Below are 27432 nucleotides of genomic sequence, written 5' to 3' on the forward strand. Positions count from 1 at the left end.
GTAAAAATGAATATTTCCGCGGAAATATTAACAAGAACAGTTCAGATACAGTGTTAAGCACAATCTAAAGATGAAGTAAAAGAAATGCAAAACACCAACTTTCTGTTGCTGCAGGGTGCTGTGCTGTTGCTGTGAGCGAGTGGTTCTTGCTTGGGCCAGCCATTCTTGGACGCTGGGGCTCTGTGAGGAAACAAAGTCCAGATTGCTCTCCTCCTTTTCCTGTAACGATCCCTGCTTTAAGAGAAAGAAATAAAGATTTTACAAACTCTCTTACATTGTTAGAGAGCTGGCAGGCCCAGCTCATCAACTCAAAATGACATGTAGTGCCACCTTCCATCTCTCAAACTGCTGGCTCACATAAATTCTGAAACAAGCCATCAGATTTCTGACTTCTGTTGGTCATTGGTTACTAGCAAGAAAGCATTCCTAAAAATGTAAAAATAATCACACACCACTGCACTTCACAGAATCGGAGGCCAGAGATCAGAAACCACGGACTGATGTGTTTCTGAAGACTGTTCTGCTTCTCCTAGAAAACAGCACTGATCTGTAATGGAGGGTGCTTTAAGTGGCAACGCAGAGAATCAGTGGGTTGGTTTTGCCAGGTTTTTAGTCTAATTAAAGCCAACCTTTTGTCTAGCTAAAAATGAGAGAATGCTGATTGTAATTCTGGTCCAAATTTGTTTATTAGTAAGTACATAACTCTACCTGTGGTTGTCAGAAACACAGTCACTTCACAACAGATTATATGATATGAATAGTAAAGACAATGAGAGAGACCAAACCACAGAATGTTATAACAGAACAGCAAAAGCAACAGTTCCTTCAATTTGTACTTCTGCCATTACGGTTTTCCAACATAGACAGGCCTTCTGTATAAGCAAAGCAAAAAAGAGCAAATGCTTTAATAGTTCCAAACCTGCTTTATCAACTTCTTCACTTATGAAATCCACATTGGCTGCAAACTCAAATTATTTCAGCAGCCAATGTATTCAAAATGTAGGCGTTTTAACACACTAGGCCTAATGCTAAAGACAGACTTGTAGGTCTGGCTACTTAGATCTACACACCTCTCTGGATTTATTCAATATTACTTGCAGGCACATAATAATTGTACAGTTTGTGCCTTTTTGTTTGTTTGTTTTTGTTTTTTAAAGCTTCAAGAGCTAAAGCTGGGAGTTAATTCCTATCCCATTCTGACTAACTCTCATTTTTGTAGCATTCATATTTTGCACGAGTCAGCTCTTATTCTAAATAGAGCAAGAGCACCAAATGATTCAGACATTGCAGCAGGCTCTGCAAAACAAAACCATGCTCTTCCTTCCTGAGAGCCTTTGTCTCAAATCAGGCAGGGACCAGCAGGGCCGAAGACGGCTGAGGAAACCCCTCTTGCCTCACCTGGTGCTCCTTATACTAACAACTGGGATGGACCTCTGCCACCAGTGTCCCTGGCACCATGCACTGAAACAGTGGAGTTCTGCTAAATAGTAGTAGAAAGTAGAAGTTAGGTGTAAGATTTCAGTTTTGGGGATGAGGTATCTAGAGCTGGAAAGAACCACTAGTCCTTGCTCTATGAAATAGCTGCTTCACTAAGGATTCGGTTTGCTGGCAAACAGTGATACTTCACTCTGCAATGAGAGGTTCCTAGAAAAGCTGATGATATGGTCTGGAATTTTAATTTTCCTATTAAAATTAGAGAAAAATAAAATCTTTGTGTGAATTGTAAAAAAAAAAATAATCTGCTCCATTTTATATGCTCTAGGAACAATACATGTTTAACCTGTAAATTCCTTTAGCAAACACCATCTAGTCTTTCATTGTGTTTGGGCAGGTTGATTGATTTCAGTCAGATTTTGAGTCTGATCTTATCTGGGAAGAGAGTTGAGAAGCTAAAATATTGGAGTTATACTAAGACAAATAGCAGTCCCAGAGTTCCTGCAATAGCAGAGTGTAAAAAGGGACTGTGGCATTTGTGGATGCAAATAAGGCTTTGCAAATATGTTATTGTGCATATTTTTTTATAAGAATGACTAGTGAATCACATTTTATCACTCTCAAATCACAGAATATATGTTTGAAAAAAATAACTTGCATTTTCACTTGAATTGTCTGAAGAAACTATATTACATTTATTTTAAATAGCCAGGAAAATTAATGCTTGAAGCTTGTTATCCAGTACAAAAATCATTGGAAAAACCTTGAAGAAAATGGTGATAAAATTCATCTTTCAAAGGAGTTCAGAATTGTACAAACTTATATCAGGCATATTTGTCTTGTGGAACTGCAATCGTCCCTTCCGCACACTTTGTAATATTTTATTACTCTTTGTAATAAAAAGTAAAGGTACTCTAGCTGCAGAATCCATTCCACTTCTTTGTTTTATAAGGAGACTATTTATTTTTATTGTCCCTATGTCACAGAACTTAGTAGCTAACAGTAATAAGGCAATGTTTTGTATCTCTTTCAAAGTCCTTGGAAAATGACACATTTGCCATCAATGCAATCTGGAACTCTCCGGATCCATCACATTTCCAATTTAGTTTCACTGCTTTTTTTTATGAATAAAGGAGTTGGTCTCCAAATCACTTTTTCCATATCACTGGTGACATTAATTAATTAAAATGAGAAGGAAAACTGAAATTGTTGCATGTAAGTCACAGAACCTCACACTGGCTCCTTACAAAGCCTTGAGCCACAGGAATAGCAGGTATGCTGAAATATTGCTTTAAGGAAAATAGAGCTAAGACTAAGCTCTTGGACTTTCAGTGCAACTTGGAAGGATCCTTCCTTTTCTGTGTGCAGGACAATCTGTGCCTCTGGGCAATTACAAGGTTATCAGTACATCTAAAGGCATGCAGGAGTCTGAATTGCAGACTGCTGCAGAGGCAACAGTGCTGTTAGCATGTAATGTTTCTCAGGGTTAATAGTGGCAGCAGATTAAGTCAGGACATTTTGGGCAGCTGACGCTTTGAGCCTCAGTCCATACAAAATACTTTATGCTTGATTGTTGGCAAAAGACATTACAGATTTTCAAATTTAAAAAAAAAGTTGCTCAATGAAAATTTGAAGATCTTATATTGCCTGTATCTATTTTCTTCCACAATCCATTAAATGAAGTTCAAGACTTGCAATTCATAAAGAAACTTAACTCTTGCATGCACATAGCATCTCAAATGATTCATATTCTACATCTGGAAATTGTTTTGTTGTTATTTTTTATATTAGAAAAGCATTCAGAAATCTGTTTTAAAAGTTTAAGTAAACTAAATCATACCATTGTATTTAAAAATACAGCACATTCTAAAATGCAGCATGTGTATTTTAAAATGAAGCAACAAAATCTTCGATGCCTTTTCACTTCGCTATAATCTGATGTATTAACTGTATTTAGACTATAGTATAACAGCCCACATGCTGTTGATGTGGGCTGACATGATTAATTTACCTAATTATGAGGTTTAATATGCAAAAATAACATTAAAGTTACTTCATCTTAGAGGCAATAGGAATAAATATCTTTGTTTTTTCATTCCTTTGTTTTTGTTTTGTTTTTTGTTGGATTTTTTGTATGAAGCTATGTTAGGTTTTATAGCTATCCAGTTGCTTTGGACTAAAAATAGCTCTCAGCACGTCAAGTGACTTTTCAAGCTAACCTCTCAGTAGACTTTAATCTGCATTACAAGCTAGAAATCTTTGAAGCTTATCATGTTTTATTTGCACAGCAAAGCCCAGAAAAGAAGTAAGAGAAAAGGGGAGGAGGGAGTCACGGCAGAGGAAGCAAATTCAAAACCAATCAGTCACATTACATGGTTGGGGTTCTTGTATGTATTCCGCTCTCCACATGTTAGTTTAACCTGAAGAATGACCAGAAACAACTATTAAATATAATGAACTAGTGGCAACAAGCAGACCAGTGCTGCTAGGAATACAAACCTAAGACAGACTAAGGTTGAAATGCTAACTTGGTTGATATATTGTTTGGTGTAATTATGCCACTAAGTATTAGCCATATTTAAAAATGTTTCATTTGTCTTAATGTTACCTCCTCATTGCATTGTGCACGCTGTATGGAGAAAAGCATGTATTTAGGATTGTTCTTTCATGGTGGGAAGGATCCTGTTCCAGAGCACATGCAATCTAAAGGGACTGGGAACAGGACCAATATATACAGATGGAGCTAATCATCTATCTACTTTACTATTGTCCTTTCAGTGAAGATAGTGTGGTTAGGACAGTTATAACTTAAAGTGGCACTGTTAACTTCAAAATGATAAGCTAAAGCTTGCTAGGCATTTTGTTATTTTGGATCGTAATTCAATTTACTAACTGAAGATGAATACCTCAAATTAAATCCGGAAAATACTTTTACTCCTTTTCCTAGTTGTATAAAACTGCTATGAAATCCCCCAAACTCCTGCCCACTGTGAAGCCAGTCAGAAAGAGACACTTACCTGAATGTTGATCTGTTTGTCATGGAGCACTCTCTGCAGCTCCAGAAGGCTGCCCTTCAGCGTCCTGAGCTTCACAGCCAGCTGTTCTGCCTCATCCTTGGTGTGAGCCTTCCCCTCCATAAGCAAGTTCTCGTTGTGCACAGACAATTCTGACAAGGCTACCACCTTCTGCTCTATTTCAACCAGCATGTTCTGCAGCAGCAAAAACAAAGAACCAAATTCATACATTTTCCAGCATCTGTCACACTTTCTGGCAAGACGACCTGTGGCCTGCCTTGCCCGTCACCAAGCTAAGGGCAAGTCAGAATATCATTGCTTTGCTTTCCAGTCTCTTTCAGAGTCCTTAGGAATACACTTGCAAATGTCTGCATTTGCTGTTTCTGTCCGCAACCTTTTTCAAAATAGGAAATCTAAAAGTTACTTGAAACGAAGGATTTGTTGTAGAGGAAATGCTCTTTATTTGCCCAGTAAAGGCAAAGGTGGCCAAGATGCTAGACTGACATCCATAATGACATGAAACAGAGCATGCAGCTACAGTGACTTCTTTCCTCTTCTCTCACGTACACTCAGTGAAATACTTCCTATGTGTTGCTCTGCCTGTGTCGATAAGCTTGTCTTCTTACTATTTGCTCTTTCTGATTGGTGCATGATGGACTTAAGGATTCCAGTATAATCCTCTTTAGTCCAAAGAGAGACTTAAAGGGACAAATCTCTGGCATGTTTATTCTCAAAAGCTACTTTCCTGACATTCCGTTAACCATTCATTTAATTCATTGGTCTTATATGAAATTTAACTTGCATTTATCCTCAAACAGGTGAGATTCTCATTCTTTAATATGAAAGGTGATCGTTTGTCCATCTGTCTCTTGTCTATCTTGCAATTTTAATTGTTATGATAATACAGTTCTGAACTCTCATTTAAAAATGGAAAACTCCCACTAATTTGAGAATCTGGATGTTATGACTGATCCAAATCTTGTTAATAAAAACATATGCAACTACTCTTACTGTTTTTCCTCAGTTGTTTCAGCATTGAGTTGATTAATATTAAATTCATAAAAATAATAACTACTGATGATTATACTTTACTTTTGAAGAAAACACACTGTTACCACTGCTAGTGCGAGTGTGTTCTTCAGCTGGAAAAGGAGGAGTAAGAAAATCCCCTGCAGGTGTTTCCATACCTATCAAGTGAGCTGTTCAACAATGCTAGCTTGAGTGGAGGAAAAACAGTCAGTGAAGTGAAAACAAGGCCTTTAAAGCAAACCAAAATGCCCTCCAAATGCTGTACAGCTTCAAACGGTCTTGTAGTCAGGATATCTTGTTTTCCTACTACTGTGTTTACCTGTGCTTTCTAAAGCATTGTTTGCAATCTTTAAAAATTTTATTTCACAAATCATTGATGAAGTTAACTGAGCATATATGAGGTGCTAAGAAGCTAAAAAACTTCTTCCCCACTAATATGCTAGCTCATCCCACTTACTAATGGTCTTAATATTAATGCTCCATATTTACTTCTTCATTTAGATAAAGCTATGTCCATCCTGTTCATCTAAACACTACAGGACTGATAATTTTACCTGACAGTCTACCAGCTGTGCTTCCATGTCCATAGGTTCCTCAGCAGTAACCAGAGTGGTGTCCAGCGTTGCTCGGGTGTTGAGTAGCCAGTGGTCAAGCTCATCAGCTTCACAACGGTACCTTTGAAGAGCCTGCTCTTGCCGCTGTTCTTCCAGCTGCTCATTCAGTTTTTCCTAAAAGTACAAATTGTATTTTACTCTTTAAAAAAAAAAACAGATCACAACAATCACATTTTAAAAAAAATTTCCCTCCCTGTCTCTCACAACTTCTACATAGCATTTTGAAGCCATAAGAAACCCTGCCCCTCATAAGTTGGAAACCTTTACAAAATGTTATTGCTTTCAATCAATGAGCATGCTTTTCTGATGACTGAAATTCTGTTTCAGTTCAGTCATCGTATATCTACTTCCTTCAGCAGATCTCTCCTATTACAGCTTTCTAAAGGCGAGGTCTTTTCTGCTTCCTCTTTCTGCTCTTCTTTGGGTTTCCCTCCACATCAACTCAGTTTGCTCAACTAGCCAGCACTGTTTGCTTAGGGAGGCAGATGCATGGGGACTCAGAGCTGGGAGCGGGTTGCAGGGAGAGGATAGCAGCTTTGCCTTTTTTTGGCAGCAGCAGGTTGTTAGATAGCCTTTATTGTCTCTCACGAGAGGCACGAGAGGAGTACTTCAAGTACCCAACAGTGTATTGGTGGGCCTTTGGTGTAGCCACCATGGGTAAAGAGAAGACTGAAGAGCTGTCAACCTTGTCTGTCCTCTTGGAGGATCTCTGGGCTGTGGGATGTAGAAGGACGTTAACCTCCAAGGGCTGCTGCAGCAATGGCATCACAACAACACAGAGTCGCTGGCTCTATCCATCAGCTGGTCCATCAATTGGACAGACAAGGAATGATCAGCAAAACTTCCTCACCCTTTAATATTCTCATACACATTTGAAAACTGGGTGTGTTGCTGTTCAGTGAGACCTGGACAAGCTGGAGAGTTGGGTAGAGAGGAACCTAATGAAGTTCAACAAGTATAAGTGAAAATCCTGCACCTGGGGAGGAATAACTCTCCGCATCAGTACAGGTTAGGGGCTGACCTGATGGAAAGCAGGTCTGCAGAGAAGGACCCTGGATCCTGATGGACAAATTAACCATGAACCAGCAATGTCCCCTTGTGGCCAAGAAGGCAAACGGTATCCTGGGGTGCATTAAGAGTGTGACAGCAGGTTGAGGGAGGTTCTCCTACCCCTCTAATCTGCCCTAGTGAGGCCACATCTGGAGTACTGTGTCCAGTTCTGGGGTCCCCAGTTCAAGAGAGACAAGGAACTACCAGAGAGAGTCCAGAGGAGGGATATGAAGATTAGAGGACTGGAGCATCTCTCTTATGAGGAAAGGCTGAGAGACCTGGGTCTGTTTCTCTTCTGGAGAAGAGAAGACAGGGAGAGGATCTTATCAATGCTCATAAATATCTGTATGTATCTATAAATAACTCTGTATGAGGTACAAGCTATAAATGGTAAGATACCCATTCTACTTCCAGCCCCTTATTTATATGTAAAAGCCATTTTTCTTCTGAGAAGGAAGAACTTAGTGCAATTTTCTGTGGATAATGAAGATATTTTCTAAGGACCTCTTCCCTGCCTCAGGTGACTGCACAGAACTAATACAGCTGATGTACCCTGGGACTCCCCTAGAACTCAGGCAGATCCACAGAGGCAGTTCTAACTCAGTGTCTCAGATACTTGAAATGATGAAGGCAGCAGATGCTGTGTTTGGGAATTCATTGCTGTGGTTCTTAGCAGTACAGCAATAAAGCTGCCCTGCAGTGTTCAAAGTAGCCAAACTGTAGCCAGCTTTAGCATGGCTGTATTTTCTCACCTGTACAGCAACATTTCCATATGTAAAGGACTTTTAAAAAATCACCTTAGTATTAAAGGATTCTTTGTAAAACTGGCAGACAGAGAAATGAAGGGGTGCATCTTCCATAAAAAAAAGTTTGCATGCAAATCATGGGGAAGATGAGTGTAGACAACAATGCAACAGTTTGGAAGAAGTGTTAGCTCTTATTTTAAGCTTTCTCCCTTCTCTGGTCTTCCAGTTTGAACAAGCGACTCCTCAAAAGTTTATTGTAGATAACAAGACTTTTAATACCTGCACTTCATTACTTCTCCTATGGAGAACAAAGAATACCAAGGAAACCTACTGAGAAAATGTCAATAAAAATAATTATCTATCTATCTAATATATGGCTACTGCAGTGTGTTTCCAGGCTTCTTCTGGTTACTTATCACCTAGAGTCAAGATGAAGGGCTTCCTAAAACAGAATAATAATTTATTAGTGAAAGGAATTGTGAGAAATGTGAAGAACTGAAAATTACTTTTTTTAATTATTAGCCTTCAATGGTGACTAAGGACTTTGGTGAAAGTACAGGTCTGACAAAAGTGGCTCTCAAAATGTGGAATGCAATCCAAAAAACCTAATCCTAGAAGGTTTTTCTTGTACCTCTAACAGTTGTCGTTTTCCTGATGCCTTCATTCGAATCGTGGCCATTCGTTCTGCCAAGACTGTGAGAGTGGATTGCAATGCCAGCTGATCAGCAGCTTCTGCTTCCAGAGGTTCTGAAACAAGCTCCTGGGCTAATGATGTCTGAAGCTCAGTGATTTCTTCTTGTAACATTAAAATCTCATCCATCAAAGCCTATTCAGAAATAAGAGCAGAGAAAGTATTTGCTTCATCTATCAGTGAGAAGAAAGTTACTCAAGAGGCACAGGCTTAATATAATATTCAAGATGACTGTCCCAAGGGAGCAGAAGAAACACTGCAGAGTATCACTGTTGGTCTGGTAGAGTAAGAATTCAGAAGGACTAATGCCTGCTTTTAGATGCTTAAGCTCAGGTCCTGCATCTGATAACTGAAATAGGGATTTAATTACTTATCTTCAATTTCAGACATACTACAAGAAGGAATTACTTTGAAAATATTACACATACAGATTTCTGCAGGGTATTTAGGAGATACAGTGAAGATAACAAAGAACTAAGTGAGCGTGTGCTTGTGAGAGAAACGGTCGTGACAGCCTGAAACTTAATAACTGAACAAAGAATATCCAGCAATATAAATAAACATCCAGAGATTAATTTTATGGTATAAAAGAAGTTACTACTATTATTCTTATCCTATAAATAATTTGCCCAAATACCTACAAAACGATGCTGCATTACCAATACCTTAGAGCAGATACTTTACTTTCATATCTGATAGTATACACACACTAGATGTACAGGACTTCACACAGTGCTACAAAACCCAAAAGTTACCCTTTTCGGGTCATGGAGTTCCTACCAAAATAAGAACTGGCCATATCACGTGGTTTCTAGCTATTGGATAGAAGGCTTTGACGATTACAACTTGGACATATGTCAGATTAGTTACTTGATAAAGTATTCTCTTATTATTCAGAGCATCATTTCTTAAGATTTCCCTTGGGAGGTAATTTTCTATGTGCTTTGGCTTTTTTGTTTTGTTTAACAAGGCAAAGACTGTATTTGGATCGATTTACAATGCACCAGCACTGGTTATGATCTTAGTAAATTTGGGAGCATTATAAAAAGTCTGATAAGAGCTAGTAGTACTGATGCTGAAGAACAGTATGTGTAGCTGTCACTGAACACAGACTTTGACAAAAGATTTTGCCGAAAATTTCTATCAAGCAAACTCTTATGATCTATTCTACATTTTTAAACGGCTCCTTATTAAAGGAATCCCCACTACACTAGAACAGCAGTAAGTCCAGAAAGGCAAGATATACAGTTAACAAAGAAGGTTCATACAACTCAAGCATGATTTTGAGGAGCCCAGCCATGAAGAATGCTACTATCTGAAAACAAGGTAACACACGCTCTCCCTCCATTTCTCACACACAGATTTTTACCTGATGTTCAGCCATCTGGCTCTCTGGGCTTTTGGCTGGTTCCAGGCTCTCATTTAGTTTGATCTCAATGGCCTCCATTTTTGTGGATATAGACTGGAGCGTGTCCTGATACTTCTGTTGGCGCTCAAGTGCTTCATAGAGGGTGCGCTGCTTTTCACTGATCTGAAGAGGAATGGAAGGTATAAACTCTAACCTCTGATGCAGGATTTCCTCTTTCTTCTGTTTCATACATCCCTAGGCTTACAAGACTAAAACCAAAAACTCACAACAAGTTTTCAAAAGTATAAATTATAAAACAAAACATCCATAAAAACTGGGCTTTAATAAGCATGGAAAACCCAGGCCTTATTTTGGATTTTATGCACTCAAACATGTAGATGTGTGCTATTTGCTAGTCGTTTAGTTCACAATACTCCATAATAGCTGCTGTGCCTCTGCAAAGAATTAAAATTTATAGAGTGTGATCAAAACTTTTACCATTTTCATACATCACTAAATGATTATGCTGCGCTACTATGGACATGTGTTAAATACACTCAGTATTTAGAGAAACTGGGCTTTTGGGCCTTTTTTGTGAACTCATCCAGCATAAGTGGATTTCCCCGTCAGGTTATGCAACATAGTCTGACAATAGCCAAATATTTCCGAAGGCAACTAACAGCCTTAATGAGTTCTAATTTTTCCTTACTGGAGGACCATGTTGTGCAGGCTTTCAAACAAAGATAATATAATTATCACAACTAACAGCTCTGGTTACCACCTGAAAACCAAGAATCGGAGAGAAGATTAGCTGAGCCAGTTCTTTGCATTTTATTCCTTCCAAGCTAGCTGATCATCTCAAACCCTCCACATGAAGACTTACCACATTTTTCAGTGTTTCCCAAGAACGCTGCAAATCATCCAGTTTGGCACTAGCAGCTGATTCTAAGCCTGGTTCGTAAAACTCCTGGGTATCTGAACTGCTCGGTTGAATTTTAGCAGCTTCTGTCTGCAACTGTTCAGCAGATAAGGCTTGGTAATAAGCAATGTCCTACAAGCATGAAGCATGTTATTGCACTTTCAAAATGAAAGATACTGCATAATATCTCCCCACCACATACTGCCCCATCACATCTGCCCACTGAAATAAAACCCGCAAAGCTAAAACCACCAGGAAACCTCTGACCAACACAGTAAATAAGTATTTAATAGTAGTACTCTGAGTATGGTTTGGAGCTTAACTATGATGAAGACCATGGTTGCATTCTTATATTGATATTATCTCAGAGCTGCAGGAAGCAACTGTGGAGAGACATGGCACGGCTGGAAAGGGATTGCTACAAGCGAGAGTGTTGTCCTAGCACAACCACACTGGGGGAAAATCCATCGCAGCAGAGAGTGGATTATGATATTGTAGGTGGCAAAGAATATCACCCTAATGAACACTAGCACAGAGAAGGCAACAGAAGAACCAAAAAATAAAACGCTGAAGGACTAGTCAATGATGTAAGAAACAGTATAAAGCAATAGCTTCTAGGAAGCCTTCAAACAAACATATACTCTCAAGTAATTTATGTAAGATAGCGGGAAAGGGGACCAAAAGTGCTAAGGATAATGGGCCAATGTTCAAATTACCAAGGAAAATTCAGGGTGAAAATATTTCTCATTAGAACTTCTATACTTGGTGTATAGGGATTTTTTCAACTATTGCCAATGACAATTAAAAAAGATCTATGGAAAATGTAAAACTAAGGAAACAGGCCCAGTATCTATATTTAAGTCAGGAAAGATTTTATATCAAAGATTATTTAAAACCGAAACCATGTATGACGGTTACCACCACATCCATCTGGAAGACGAAAAATGCTGCAACCTCCCTTCTTCTCACTTAGTAGCCCCACTTAGTGAGCTATGCTCCTCACTATGCTAAAGAGCAGCTGTTGTCCAGTTTCTTTAGTCATTTTGTTTTTGTAAACGGCCCTGGTGAAAACTTTAAGACACAGTTTTGATGCCAGTGAAATTAGTAAGACACTTTCCACTGATTTCTGTTAGGTTGGACCAAACCTGCTTTCAGGCAGTTCTCAGGAGTTATAACAATATTTGCATAAAAAGCTGCTGAAAATCTATTGAAAAGTGTAGTTGGAAAATCCCCCTCCAATCATTGCAAATTTCTCAAATTATTTTTTCCTGACCCTGTATGACAGGGAGGAAAATTCAGCATGTCAAGCCCCACAACTGAAAAAACTAAGTGCCTTTTGCTTGACAGAGCCACGTCTATCAAACAGACCACAGACCATTTGCTGTACTGCAAATTAAGAGTGTAAAGACAAATTCCCGAAGAGTGGTGGTGAATGGAGTTAAATCCAGTTGGCGACCAGTCACAAGTTGTGCTCCTCAGGGCTTAGTACTGGGTGCTGTTCTCTTTAATATCTTTATCAATGATCTAGATGAGAGGATTGCACGTACCCTCAGTAAGTTTGCAGATGACACCAAGTTGGGTGGCAGTGTTGATCTGCTTGAAGGTCGGGAGGCTCTACAGAAGGATCTGGACAGGCTGGATCGGTGGGCCGAGGCCAGTGGTTATGAGGTGCAACAAGGCCAAGTGCTGGGTCCTGCATTTGGATCTCAGCAACCCCCTGCAATGCTACAGGCTTGGTGAAGACTGGCTGGAAAGCGCTCTTGGTAGAAAAGGACCTGGCAGTATTGGTCAACAGCCAGCTGACTATGAGCCATCAGTGTGCCAGGTGGCCAAGACAACCAACAGCATCCTGGCTTGTATCAGAAACAAAGTGGCCAGCAGGGCTATGGCAGTGAACATGCCCCTGTACTCAGCACCGGTGAGGTCGCACCTTGAATACTGTGACTAGTTTTGGGCCTCTCACTACAAGGAAGTCATTGAGGTGCTGGAGTGTGTCCAAAGAAGGGCAATAAAGCTGGTGAAGGGTCTAGAGCACAAGTTTTGTGAGGAGCATCTGAGGGAACTGGGCTTGTTTAGCCTGGAGAAACAGAGGCTTAGGGGAGACCTTAGAGCTCTGTACAACTGCCTGAATGGAGGTTTTAGCAAGGTGGGTGTCAGCCCCTTCTCCAAAGCAGCAAGTGATAGAACAACAGTAAACAGCTGGAAGTTGTGCCAGGGGAGATTTAGATTAGATATTACAAAAAACCTCCTCATCAGAAAGCTTTCTCAAGCATTGGAACAGGCTGCCCAGGGAAGTGATTGAGTCACCATCCCTGGAGGTATAAAGATATGTTGCTGTGGTGTTTAGTGACATGGTTTAGTGATGATCTGGCAATGTTAGGTTAACGGTTGGACTTGGTGGTCTTAAAGGTCCTTTCCAACATAAATGATTCTATAATTCTGTTCTATTCTATACCTAAAGGGACAGTACAAAGATGGCAGTGCCAGACTCTTTCCAGTTGTTCCCAGTGACAGGATCAGAGACAATGGGCACAAACTGAAACACAGGAGGTTCCCTCTGAACATCAGGAAAGACTTTTTTACTGTGAGGGTGACTGAGCAGTGGAACAGGCTACCTAGGGAAGTTGCAGAGCCTCCATCCTTGGAGATACTCCAAAGCCACCTCGACAAAGTCCTAGACAACCTGCCATATGTGGCTCAGCTTGAGGAAGGTGGTTGGACTAGATGACCTGCAGAGGTCCCTTCCAACCTCGACCACTCTGGCCTTTGTACAGGTGTATAAAAGTTAGGTACTAAACAAGACTAATTGTGAGGTACCAGAGCTCAGATCCTAACCTGAGGAGATCCTAATTTGGATTAGGATCCTAATTTGGAGCAGAATCTTTACTTTGCAATGCCATTTCAATATGTTATCCATATATGAACACATACCATATGTGAACAGAAACAAACAAGCTCTGGAAGAACATAGAAACCAGGTCACTCCTATCAAAACGCCCAAAAGTGTCAGATGAGGTACTTGTTCAAGGGCAGTAATTGGGAAACTTGAAAAACTTAATGATGAAGGTGTTTGTGATGTCTAAGGAGCCAGAAAGGTATTGGTAACATCTCAGTATAACACTCAGTACTGCAATTTCAGAATTTATCATCTGACCACAAGTGATCTTTCCAAATCACAGTGAAAAATTGCAGCAGTGCAGGCGACTTCTCATTTCGCCTTGTGTGCTGGTACTGTCCAGCCCTTAGCTAGTCCTCTCTCAAGGCCAATAAAAAAGCTGTGCTTCTAGACTTCATAATCACGGTTTCCAGAATAAAGGGCTTGCACTTACACTGAGGTAAAAGCAATTCTTTTTCCCATCTTTTCAACTACTTTCTGGAGCACACAACACAGCACTTTCTTTTCAGCAGAGCTTTCACATGAGGGTAGCATGAATCCAGATGTTCTTACAAGTAACAAATTTTGTTGCCCTTATAAAATTGGTAACATCTCATGCCCGCTTTTATGAAAATTAGCCAATGAGCAGCACTCAAGCTTTGTTGTTTAGGATGTAGGGGCAAAGGGTGTGTTGAGATTTCAAAAGGTATTTAACAAGGGCTGTTCCACCCGATACGAGTTTTCATAAAGGGAGAAAGAATGATTAAGTTGTGCCTACGCTTCAACTTTTTCAATTCAATTGCTCTGCATTGTGTGTCTTGAAAACAAGTTTTCAAAAATGTGCTAAATTTCTTTGAGCGTGAGAAGTTTTCACCCCGAAGGATTCTCATTCAGTACTGCAGCACAGATAATTATCTGATTTTGCTATACATGAAAATATTCTGCATCGAAAGACTATTATCTGTTTCTGAAATATAAACTACGAAATTTCTCAGCCTTTTTAAAGTTAACATTTTTAAAGTTAACATTCCTCCCATCCCACTGTTTTTTTAGAGGAGTTTCAGTACAAAACAAACCTGGGCAATTGTAACAGTGCTAGATCTGTCACTTTCTTGTACTGAGGATCTTGTTTTAATTTATTTCAATATGTAGAACCACTGTTTCCCCTAATATGCAGTTGGCACTTGTTTTATATCTTCATTACTTCTTAATAATGTAAAAATAGTGCATAAATGTCTGAATTCAGACTAGCTACATTTCACCATTAAGAGATGCTAGGAAACCCTGCACAGAGATTATTAGGGATGAAATTAAAAAGAGTCTTAACACCCAGTCTTCCCATCCACAAACCCCATCTCCTAAGAGATTCTGAATTTTTTTTTTTCCTCAGAGACTAAACTAATGTACTTTCTTTACTTTCTAGAATTCCTGTTCTCATTTTTTTCTGATATTTTACAGGTGATCTTCCTGAGAGAAGCTATTTCTCTTAACACTGGCTACTTTTTGAAACAAAACATTGCCAAATTCATTTTGCTGAGTCTTACTGAATACAAAATATTTTAAAATTACATTTAAGATCTTAATTCACTAATCTCTAGATTTTTTTTTTTTAACCAACCTTCTTTCCTGAAGTCTCCCTGGACATTCATCATGATCAGCCCTGGCAGTTTCACAGCTTCTTTAGTTTTGATCTCACATGAGTGTGAACCTAAGCATTTTGTAAGCAAACCACTGCATTTTGGAATGTTCTTCCGCTCATTGTTTAGTACGTGCAGTTTGTTTCAACATTAACCACACTGAAGAAACCTTAATCTGCAAGGTTTTTTTAGATTATCATAACACCATTGATTTTATCTCTTTCAAAGATCTTCTGAAAGACATTGCCTTTTTATTAAATTTTGCCCTGGTAAATGATAGGTTCTAAAACTTGCATTTGGTGTCAGCTCATGGTGTAACAGCATCTTCACCGGATTTTCCTTATTATCTGAATTACTGGCGCTGCCTGCCTGGTTTTACATTTTCAGAGAAATGTAAAGACCTACCATTGGCTTTGCTTATTAGTACGTTAGCTGCTCTTGGTCCTTTTTCAATGACCAGTATCATCATAAGATTTTTGTGCTGAAATACACAGCTGCCTTTCTACTATAAGTAAGTAAACTTTACTGGCAAATTTCTGATTATCTGAAATGACAGAACACTAGAAAAATCCTTCTCATTCATTATATAACTTTTTTATTTTGCTGTTAAAGATTTTGTCACCTTTCTTACTGTTTCACCTTAGTATTCCTTCTATTGCCTGTTGATGAAAACGAATGCAAGCAACTTGTATATCACCACATCCGTCTTTGAAATCAATAGAAGGAATCAATGGGCATCTTGCTCAAATTTTTCTAATTCTACTCAACAAAGCAACACAACACACTCTACCCTTTAAGTCTGCTCTGGTCAATTCTGGAAGCAGGCACAAATGCAAAACTAAACAACCAACCACAAAACCCACAACTTGATGCATTCACTGAGGTGGTGACTGTTTCTAGGGCTCATTTCTAAACTTCTAAGGCTTAACAGTTTATCTGTGCCTTCATGTGTGTGGTGCTGGTTCATCGCTTGCAGTTTAATCAATGCTGATGTACACTTGTTCCCACTAGAAGTGTAAGAGCCCTCAGTTTTGATTTAAAAATCTGACTTCAGTGACTTCACAGATCTGCCTCATTAGCACTTAAAACAGACTGTCACAGAAAGTATGGAATGAACAATACTTGCAAAAAAATTCATGGAAGTTAATACTTGCAATGGTATAAAGTGGAAGATACCAGACTGTGACTTCAATGCTCCAATGCCAATGGTACAGAAAGATAGATGTATATGGACATAATGCAATGTTTTATTATGGGGAGTATAAAATTGCATTTTCTCAGGATGCAAGATTCCACTGAATACTGCTGAGAAAATAAAAATTAGGTTATAAATAAAAATCGGTAGCTACATGGGAGAGCTTTGTAATTGTTGCTTAAAATTTATTTTTAAAAATAGTGAATAGTTGTTAACACCAGATTTGTATGTTTTAAACTCAAAAGTCAGTATCTGTATCCATTTTGAGCTAGAACCTGAAGGTTCAGTGAGGTTAGAGGTTAAGCCTCAGTTCCTCGGACCTATAGGTAAATACTATTTCACATGACTAAACAAGCCACCTGTGGAATGGAACCATGCAAATCTGAGAAAAAAGCTGAATGAATGGCAAGGGGGAGGTACCTGGTTAACAGAAGCATCTGTATTAGCCACAGGTGAGGGAGAGCGACAGGCAGGTGGAGAAGAAATCTCACTGTTGGTTCCCTCCTCCCCAGACTCCTCAGTGACAGGGGAGAGCAGCGTGTGACAGCGACCAGCAGTCATCTGTCACAGGAAAAGCAACCCCACAGCACAGGAACAAAATCAGTTACCTCAACTTAGGTTTGAGTTGAGATCAAAACAAGAAAAAAAACAACACGTGGTCAGAATTACCGTGACATTATTTAGCCATACTTCACGCTCTTACATTTACCAGTTTAAAAATCTGGTTGAATAATGGCCTCGTTTACTTGTCATACTTCAGTATGAACAAGCTCTCCTGTACCATAATGAATTTAGAAGAAAACTTATAATAAGCAACTCAATAATAATAAATCAGGGTTTGCTAAATGTCTTCTAATACAATCACTGCTGCATATGGAAATACGGAGAGCTACAGAATAATGCAGTACTGGCCTCAGTATCCAGGCCTGGACAGAACGAGGAATAGACTTGAAATATAAAATACACACAATCCAGTAGCAACATATCCTTTCTGCTTCCCTCATGCTGTTATACAGCGATAAATCCTGAAATCCGCACTCTATTTTCTCTCAGACAAAAATCCCAACAGCATCAGCAGTGTTTGTAACGAGACCCAATTAGTAACAAACAAAAGCAGACTAAGTCAAACAGGAGGCCTATGGCAGTACTTAGCCAGCTTTCATTTCCAACACACTCATCTGAGAATAGAGCAGCATATTGTCAATTATCACCTTGACATTTAAAGACCAGAGCTTTAAAAATACGGTGTGTAAAAGCTATATGCTGCAACATGTTATGAAATATTTATTCTGGTTTTATTTTATTCCTGCAGTTCTCTTAGAGTTTGCTTTTGCATGCTGACAGCTATGAAAAAGCACTATATTTGCATCTTATTACAGACAACTTCCACTGGTATTTGTCTGTTAAATAACTTCATCCTTTATCAATAAGCCTGGAAAACCCCTACAAAGCAACATACAGGAAGGGGAAGCTGCAACTTGTTTGGTTTGCCACACTCCAGCCATTTCAAAAGCAAAATGTAGATGTGAGCTGTGGCAGTTTTCTACACTGGAGTGTTGCAATGATGCAAAAGCAAGCAGCTCAGACACACAGTTCCAAGAAGACTGATGCATTCCTTACCATAACCACCGAGGGATGAGCAGGGTGTGCTGGGAGCAGGTCTGCATCCAGCTCCTCCATTCCCTCTGAAAGCCCCTCCACTTCTGTCACTGTCAGCAGCATGGTGGCATGTTTTGCTTTCATTGTCAGCATCTTGCACTTTGAATTCAAAGAAGCAATTTGCTCCTGGTATCCTTTGATCTTCTGAGCCAGCTCCTGGGAAAACATTTTTTTTCCCTAATGCAGAGGCAGCCAATAAAGGCCTCAGGACCCGCAGCATTTCAGCTTCAGTGGCGAAGGCAAGCTCTTCCCTCCAAGCCCAGCCAATAACATCATAGCACTGCCTCTCAGAAAGCCTGCAGAAGCTGCAGCACTTGCTGAAAAGCAGGATGTTGATAGCAGAGGAAACAAGTCAGGCTGCGTCTGGCTGCACAGCTAAACCGCAGAGCAGAGAGCTTTGAGGCAAAACCGGAAAAGTGCTGCGAAAGGCTCTGTGTGCATGATGATCACGAAGGGGAGGAAGGGAGGGATACCTCACGCTTGCATCCAGACTGAACCTGACACGAAGTCTATAAGCTTCAGACTGCAGCGAAGGGGAACATCTCTCCCTCTTCCTGTCCTATTTTTAACTCTGATCTATTTCCATTTATCTGAGGAAGATGAGGCTTCTCCGTATAGTGCGTGCCATGGAAATGAGGTCATGTGGTAACCACAAGTGTAAAAAATGCCCCATTCAGCTCTCGCCAGAAAGAATGAATTGTCCAAACAATAACTCACAGGATCTAACAAAATCAAATGTGATAGGAATAATCGGTCGCATAATAAGATTAAACGCAGACTGGATCACTTTTTGCCAGTGTTCGGACAAGCTATATTATAATCTTGTTTTGGTTTTTTGGAAGCCTTCAGAGTCAAAGCTGAGCTGCACATAGTACTGACCTTTCTTAGGGGCTGGGGAATCTGGCCTAAAGCAGATTGTATTTTAAAACATTTGGATTTCTATGGATGTGAAATGGTCTATCAGTATGGCCAAACACTGTCACAAGGTCAATTTGAGTCAGACAAGAAAGATGGAAATGAATCGCCCTGGAAATTGACTTTTGCTACCCTGTACTGCTGCCCAGTTCAGTGTCCAGCTTCAAAGCTTTCAACTAATATACTTAAAATAAAATATGGTGGAACATATTCACACTTCTGCTAAAGCTATTATTCCTGTCTCCCTAGAGGCTCAGTAACATGTTAGAATTTTAATCTATAAAGTGAAAACAACACTTCTATAAACTTGCTTGCTAAATCAGTGATTATTCATTGAAATATATATTTCTACTTTAATTTTATATTTGCTTTTATTTCTTCAACAAACAGATTTTCAAGGAAAAATGGCAACAGAAGTTGCAAGAGCTAGTAGGTATAACAGTGAATAATTACAATATCTTTTAAAAAGTAATTAAGATTACAGCTTCAGGCTGGTAAAACTAAAAGAATTATTTTTGTTGGAGAACATTTTCAGGAAACAATTTCCTCAAAATCACAGTGCAGAAGAGTCATAGTGAGAAATGGAAGCAACACAAAGACTGAGGATGACACTTTACTGCCTGGGTTTCAACAATACCTGGTCACTCTCTGTCACGTTATCAACCTAGCAAGGTAAGCAAGGCTTACCTTGTTGACTAAGCAAAGTCTTGAGTATAAAACATACAGCAGCTGGGACATTGACTAATTCTCAGTGAATGACATCTCAGGGACTCAGTAGGAAATTACTGTCATTCAATATACTCACTCAACTCCATCAATATTACTGAGATGCAATAACATCTGTGGCATTAATGTCCAATGCACTAAGTATCTAACACACTTCTCTCAAACAAGGAAAAGGGAAAGGAGGCAAAAATGTGATTGTAAAAAATAATAAAGCAACTTATAAATCCAGTGTCCTATGAGACACTGTATTATCCATTAAAATAATTCACAAGGAAGGAGATACTTGCGCACATTCTTATCTGAAAGTCCAAAGGAAAACGGTTCAGTAAACATAGTTCCAGAGCGTAACTAGTTACATACACGCATAGTCATAGAAGCTTCCTACAAATCAGGGTGTACTTTCCTTCTACTTTCTTCCTCATATTTTAGTTCTAAATATAGCTCCTACAAATGTCCCTTTGAGTTCTTGCTCTAGCAGGCTTCAACAGGGAATCTGGCAACTGATGTTTTCTTAAATTACACATGTAACCCATGTTACATTACACATGTTACACATGTAACAAGCACCTTCACAGACTTGCCTTTTGAAACATTGTAATAATATAAAGTTCAATATATCCTCTTTATGCTATGCTTTTTCACAGGTATTTAGCAGACAAAATATGTGCCAAAAATATGCATATTTTAGTCTTTCAAAACCCCTTACCCCTAAATGTGGAAATTCTCCTACTATGAAACACGTCCACTCTTGTTGATCCCAACATGTGCAATAAAGCAAATGTCTGTCATCCTGCAGATATTTAGAAGGACTCCTAGCTACTGAACTTTTTCAAATGCAGATGAAACTTCAAGCTGCCCCATGTTTAATTCCTTCCTTCCTGCAGCATTGTTCCTTCCTCCAGCAATATTACCCTGTATCGCTGAAGCCACTCTCCTGCATTTGCTGTTCCAGGACATTTGAATAGAGAATAGCAGCATTATTAATTCAGTAGTAAAAATCAAGAAGTGCTTGTCTAAGCAGACTGCTGTGCATTTATACTAAGCAACTTTTGTAACAAACAGATAGAAAATGAGCAAAGCTACAACATTAGGTTATACTACATAACAGCACAGATCGCTTTAATTCCAAGGTACAGAAATGGTGCCATCTGGTGCCGACAGTGACACATAGAGATCAATGGTGTATTCTCTGTCCCAAGAAATACACAATAGACAGGGGAAGGAGAAAAGGGCTCAGTAGCTGCCATGTCAGCACAGCGAGAAGGCTGCAGAAAGACTATCCTGACTCATTTGAGGGCAGATGATCAATGAGTTTGAGGGCAGGATCTGTAACTCCCCAGGAGAAAATTCTTCTCAACACTGACTTGAAAAGAAGCCTTTGGAGTGAACGTTGCACAGCTCTCCACATCTACTGTGGTTTTCCTGTGATTCATATCCCTTAGTGTTCTTTTACAGACTGTTACCGGGATGGAAATGACTAAGTACTTTAGGTTACACACAGGTACTTTAGGTTATACATACATACGTACATATATATGTAAAGATCACTGAACTAGCAGCGATCACCTGACTAACTGTTCAACACTGATTTCTGGGACACTCCTCTGTCAAGTATCTATGTTAACAGTCCCTTAATTATGCAATGCTTTCATTCATCATAATGTTGCCTGGAGATTAGGACACATCTAACTGAATAAACAAATGAATACCCCACACTGTACCGGAAGCATGAGTCTCCTATCTGGTATTCAAGTCTCTCTGCTCAACTAGCCTTGAGCAAGTCTGAAAAGCTACTCAGCTAATTTATGACCATTCCTTATGAAAAGTTTTTTGGGTCCATGTCATTTCTCCTACCTCGTGATGCGAAATCTGGACCTGGAGTTCCTGAATATTGCTGGTTGCTATTGGCTTGTCTTGGATCTCATGATGGGCATTCTCTATCATTTGCTGCAAATGTTTCATTTCTTGCTCATATTGCTCATACTGAACCACTGCTTCCTAGAGAGGGAAAACAAAAATATTGAGTATCTACATGAAAACAAATATTTACTTAGTCCAAACATGACTGATCTCCATTCTGAAGTGGAGCACCCTTACATCTATCTGCGTTCAGAAATATTGTGAACTGCAATGAACTCAATGGTTTAATTCATTTAACTATTTCTAAAAACCAGTTCACATAACATCATGATTTAGACATCCAGTATAAGGAGTTAGAACTTCTGCCTCCAACAGGTATCTGTACCAAACATACCCAACAGACAGCATTGCTTAGTCTCATGGTTTCACTATAAAGCATTTTTATTTGCTTTTTCACTTCAAGCCTCAATTTATGAAGCGGAAAGACTATATGAAAAAATTAGATTTTACAGAAGATACAGTTGGGAGAGGACCATGAAGATTGATTCAGACCATTATCCTACCACTGTAGTATCAGTTCTTTCTATCAATCATAGATTCACCAGTAGCTTGTCTAACCTGTTGTTAAATCTTTCCAATGTGAGGTATCCTTTCTTGTACTTAAGTATCATGAAGTATCCTTAAGGATTGGAAATCTATTCCATTATCCATCTCGAAGCTCTATAGTTGTACCCTAGCTCACTATGTATTCTTCTGTCACTAAATAGCAGGAAAGAAAGGCTTATTTCCTTCTTTAGAAACACCTTTTACATGTTTAATTATGAATTCAAACAATCAAAGAAAACCTCCTTTTCTTGTATTCAGCAAAACTTGGAAATGCAAATTTAATATCTGTGAATGACTCTGAATTCAGAAAAAAGGTATAAATTTTAAATAAAGAGAATAAAATAATTATTTTTATCATAGAAAGCTATTTAATTAACTCTGAGTAGTTGATATTATAATGATATATTAATTTCATTAACTGATCTTATATATTATAAAATTAATCTGCATACAATTGTATATTATCTGTTTGCCCAGTTAATTCTAGTAGTATTACAAAAAACACAGCGAGATCAGAAGAGAACTGAGAGAAGAGTCTGGTAAGTAAATCAACAATTAAAATGATCATGAATGTTAAACACCTCAAAAACCATGGAATTGGAGATGACTTAGAGGGGAAATTCTTAATGGTACTACACAGAAAAGAGGAATACATAGTATCTAGAGCACAAGTGTTACGAGGAACGGCTGATGGAACTAGGGTTGTTTAGTATGGAGAAAAGGAGACTGAGGGGAGACCTTTTTGCTCTCTACATTCACCTGAATGGAGGTTGTAGTGAAGTGGGGGTTCGACTCTCTTCTCATGTAACAAGTGACAGAACTAGAGGGAACAGCCTCAAGTTGCACCAGGGGAGATTTAGATTGGATATTAGGAAGAATTGCTTTACAGAGAGGGTTTTGAAGCACTGGAACAGGCTGCTCAGGGAAGTGGTGGAGTCCCCATCCCTGGACGTGTTTAAAAGATGTGTAGATGTGGTACTGAGGGACTCGGTTTAGGACCTTGGCAGTTCAGAGTATACGGTCGGACTCGATGATCTTAAAGGTCTCTTCAAAGCAGATATTCTGTGAGGTATGAAATTCTCCGCTTTCATCACAATTTGTATGGTGCTGTTGAAGTTACTCAGAGTAATTAACGGGTTACACTTGCCTGCATGATGTTGCACTGCTGAATGGCCGTGTGCTGCAGGCGGCTGGCCTCCTCCTGGAGCCGGAGGGCACTGTGGCACAATGGCAGGCCGGTGACCACCTCTTCAGGAATCCTCAGGGCACTCTGACAGGCTTGTACTGCATGAACCTTTGGCTTCAGTGACTCCATTTCAGACAACAGATGCTAGAAACAAAGTGCTACAATAAGCCAGTTTTGCAGAACTCCCAGAGCATTTCATGCAGCAAAAGAAAAAAACAAAAACAAAAAAGATGAGTTCAAGCACTAAAACAAACAAATTTGATCATCTCTTTTCTAAATGGAATACAATCAGGACATGCTTTATCTGGAGTTACTCGTTTTAAAATCAGCATTCTTTTAAATACTAGTTAAGCAAAAAGCCCACATAATACGAATAAAAATAATTAATGAAAAAGTATAGTAGTACCTAATTCTAAGCGTCTAAGTACAAAAATATTTCTGTGGACATGTTTGAAAGAAAAATACATTTACAAAATCCCAAAATCAAAGCAGCATAGGTGTCATTTATGTACACACATACTTCAACATTAAAATCCAAGTGGAACTCCCTGCTAAGACACAGAAGCACGTTTTCAAACCAGCAAACGAATCTTGTGTTCACAGCCTTCCCTTGAAAATGCAAACCATGGCTGAAAATGTTGCTTAAAATTCAAAGGGCAATCGAATGGAAATAAACACAGAATTTTTTTTCTTTGAATAATCATGTGCTGGATGCCTTTCTTAATAGTGTCTATTCCATTCACAATGCGCGTTCAAGCTGTCTGTTCATATGCATAAGAAGGGTCTAAGTGCAATGACTGGTGAATGGATTCAATCAGCGTTCTTTTTACCTTCATTGGGGAGTTTAATGTATTCAAAATATAAAAAGTAAAACAATTTAAAAAATAGAAAAAAGGCAAGGATGGTGAAAAAGGCCTTAGCACATCAAAAAAAGATTTTAAGTTCAATAGACAGAAATCAGCTAGACAATGTATGTGGCAACAGGAATAAAGAGGTTGATACTTCCTCTATACCATATGCAGAAAGATAGCTCAGAAAGACAGAAGTGCATACTGATGAGTGTTTTTCTGTTTGCTCTTTATTTCTGTGCCTTCGTGGCATATGGTGGATAATCTAACCAGATATTTGGTATAAAGACCTATTCCTCAGACATCTCTGGTAAGGCCTCTCCTCTGGCATGCCCCAGACTGCTGTCACAGGGTGCCTTTATTGTGCAGTTGGCACCCAGAGGTACCCTGGGGGCTGCATGCCAGCCAGGCACTCTTCAAGACCTCCTCTCTAATCTGCTGAAACAGGTGGGCAGGGGCTACAGCCCCTTTCTGTACAAAAGAAGGTCATGCTGTGAGACCTGCTGGAGCCAGAACAAAGAATACAGATAAACAACAGTGTGAATTCCATATTCCTTTATTCTTATGGTGGAGGAGGGGTTTCACTTACACGCTTCAATGCCATATTCTGGAATTTGACTGCAAGTCTCTAGAACAAAGACTGCATATTTTAACCAAAAGGGAAAGCTTTTACCTTTCATCCATGTGTTTTTCTGCAGATTTTAATCCTGAAGTGGACCTGTTGACACTTAGTTTTCAATGGCAGACTAAGACAGTTAAATCTCTCTATTAGCTTACAGCAAGAAACATTTCTTAGGCAACTTAGAAAGCCATAAACCAGGTTACATTTCTTGTCATGAGACTTAGACCAAAAATAATAAAATTGACAAATCTCTGTAGTAGACCATGTGCAATATGGAAAGCAGCAATACCTTATGGAGGTAATTCAACTAAACATACAAAAACGTAACTGGGCTTTGTTTTCCAATTTTCTGTTGGGTGAGCTCATTGCATCTCTATCTGTACAATGGTGATAACAATCTAGACTTCATTTTGAAGTACTTTAAGAACCTGTTGATGAAAAGCACTAGGTAAAAACTGAGCTTTATTATCATTATTATTCATATGGATTAAACTTGGATTGGATGCACATTTGTCAGAATTGCATCAACATAAGAACAGACCCATACAGGATTATACTTCAACATTCCCCTTGAGGGGATGATTTTTTTCCCATTCCAACCCTTATTCCCTTCGCAGTAATTTGAGGCTAGACTCTGAAACAATGACCTACCTAAGAAACACCACAATTGGTCTTGCCAACGTTCATTATTCTTTCTGCAAGCTCACACTACTCAAGTGTTAACTTTGAGGTACTGGTCTTTTACCTGTCTGTGAGAAAGCTGCTCTTTCAAGCTCAAATGCCCCAGCTCTGGAGAGGTCATTGTGGCTTGGGCTTGCTCCAGAGCAGCCTGCAGGGCTCTCAGTTCAGCTTCAAATTTCTTCATGTCCTGTAACACAACACATTTGATTCATGGATAATTAAGGAAAAAAAAATTAAAAGTCACTATAAATATACGTGTCCGGATTTTGTAGCTAAGTTCTATATACACAGTACAAAACTAATTCTTCGTTTCAACAATGAATTTTAGATGCTTAGAATACTGGATAAAAACACCAGTTATTTGACAGTCTAGGAAAAGGTCTCAAAGCCAGAGTTAATATATTAGGTAATTCCTCAATCTCAAATGCAGCACGCAATTTATAAAGCTAATTTCACAAAGTTCAAGGCCTAGAAAAGAACTCAACATGTACTCTAGTGATCTTCCTGTAATAAGACAGGACATAACTGTGTTATCATTACAGATTGTTCTTGCAGACTGTGGAGCCCCACTTATCTCTACAGACAACACATTCCACTGTTTCAGCACTCCTTTCGTAGAAAGCTTTTTCTGATGGGCTGACATGAAGTTACCTTTTGTTGCAATTTCAGTCCTCTAGTTACTATCCCATTAACAACAGACATGAGGAGCACATTAGTTTTATTCTCTCTGAATACATCATATGTTAGGATAATCCTTTTTCATGCATATTTTCTACAAATTTACGTGCATATCAGAATCATCACTATCCTCTGTTTTTTCTCCAGTCAGTCCACATCTTTAAGTTCAAAACCAGACACAGCTGAAACCTTGCTAGGTACCAAAAAGTTAAAACAAAATGACTATTTCATATACCTTACAATCATATACTTTATTTTCTGTATGGTGTTTGGATTTTTTACAATGATGTGACATTGTTCATTCCTTTTTCCATGATCTGCATTATTAAACTCTTTCAGTGGGGTGTGTCAAGCCAGCAGTTCCTCATTCAGAAGAACACATAGCTGCTTCTTCCTGTCTAAATGTAACAATTTGTCCCTATCTGTTAAATAGCAGCCTAATGTTTTTTCAGGCAGTCCCTGTACAGTTGGTGGTGTCCAAGCATCCCAGAAGTCATGATCTCTAAAGCACCATTAAACTCATCAGTGAAAATACTGAATAGTATCAAAGGGGAACCCTGCAAAACCCTACTTGATGTATCCCTCCTTTTGAGCTGTGGGCCATCGGTAATTACACATCAGATAAGTTTTCTAGCTAGCTTTAAATCCAAGTATTGTATTTTCAACTAGATAAGATTATTAACATTGTTAATAACAACACAATGTGAAACATTATTCAATGTGAAAGTGATAGATAGATTTGTATATAAATGTACAATATGTCATATATCTTAACTTTAATGATGTTTGGACACTTCCAATTCTTTCTTCAGATATCTATGTTGGCTTCTATCCATCTCCATGTTTTCTTACAAGAATTTACAAATAGTTTATTCAATTGTCCCAATATTTCTCTGAGAACTGAAGCTAGTAATTTCACTTCTGCTGGGATTATTTGTATGCAAATCTCTGGTTTGTTCCATGACAAATAAAAAAAACCCCAAAAAACCCTTCAGCTCACAAACTGTCATCTACTGATTTGTGATTCTGTAATGTGAAGAAGTCTTCTTCAAGACCTTATGGCTGCTACAGCATTTCTGCTATGTCCTGTAAATGTTCT

General features: G+C 38.9%; 1 protein-coding gene across 1 annotated transcript in view; it reads right to left on the reverse strand.

Moving 5' to 3' along the window:
- The window catches only part of SYNE1 (spectrin repeat containing, nuclear envelope 1), a gene marked incomplete at its 3' end in the record, with an annotated part of 103966 nt that overhangs the window by 31903 nt on the left and 44631 nt on the right, over nt 1-27432 (reverse strand). The window contains exons 34-44 of the mRNA XM_010137933.1: nt 25720-25842; nt 23466-23648; nt 21707-21850; nt 18173-18367; nt 16973-17113; nt 10810-10977; nt 9948-10109; nt 8519-8713; nt 6032-6205; nt 4452-4643; nt 100-231 (exon numbers count right to left, since the gene is read on the reverse strand). Of these exons, the coding sequence (XP_010136235.1) occupies nt 100-231; nt 4452-4643; nt 6032-6205; nt 8519-8713; nt 9948-10109; nt 10810-10977; nt 16973-17113; nt 18173-18367; nt 21707-21850; nt 23466-23648; nt 25720-25842 (1809 nt within the window). The remainder of the gene's footprint in view (nt 1-99; nt 232-4451; nt 4644-6031; nt 6206-8518; nt 8714-9947; nt 10110-10809; nt 10978-16972; nt 17114-18172; nt 18368-21706; nt 21851-23465; nt 23649-25719; nt 25843-27432) is intronic.

The sequence above is a fragment of the Buceros rhinoceros genome, unplaced genomic scaffold (assembly GCF_000710305.1).
Source record: "Buceros rhinoceros silvestris isolate BGI_N320 unplaced genomic scaffold, ASM71030v1 scaffold4336, whole genome shotgun sequence".
NCBI classification, from domain to species: domain Eukaryota; kingdom Metazoa; phylum Chordata; class Aves; order Bucerotiformes; family Bucerotidae; genus Buceros; species Buceros rhinoceros.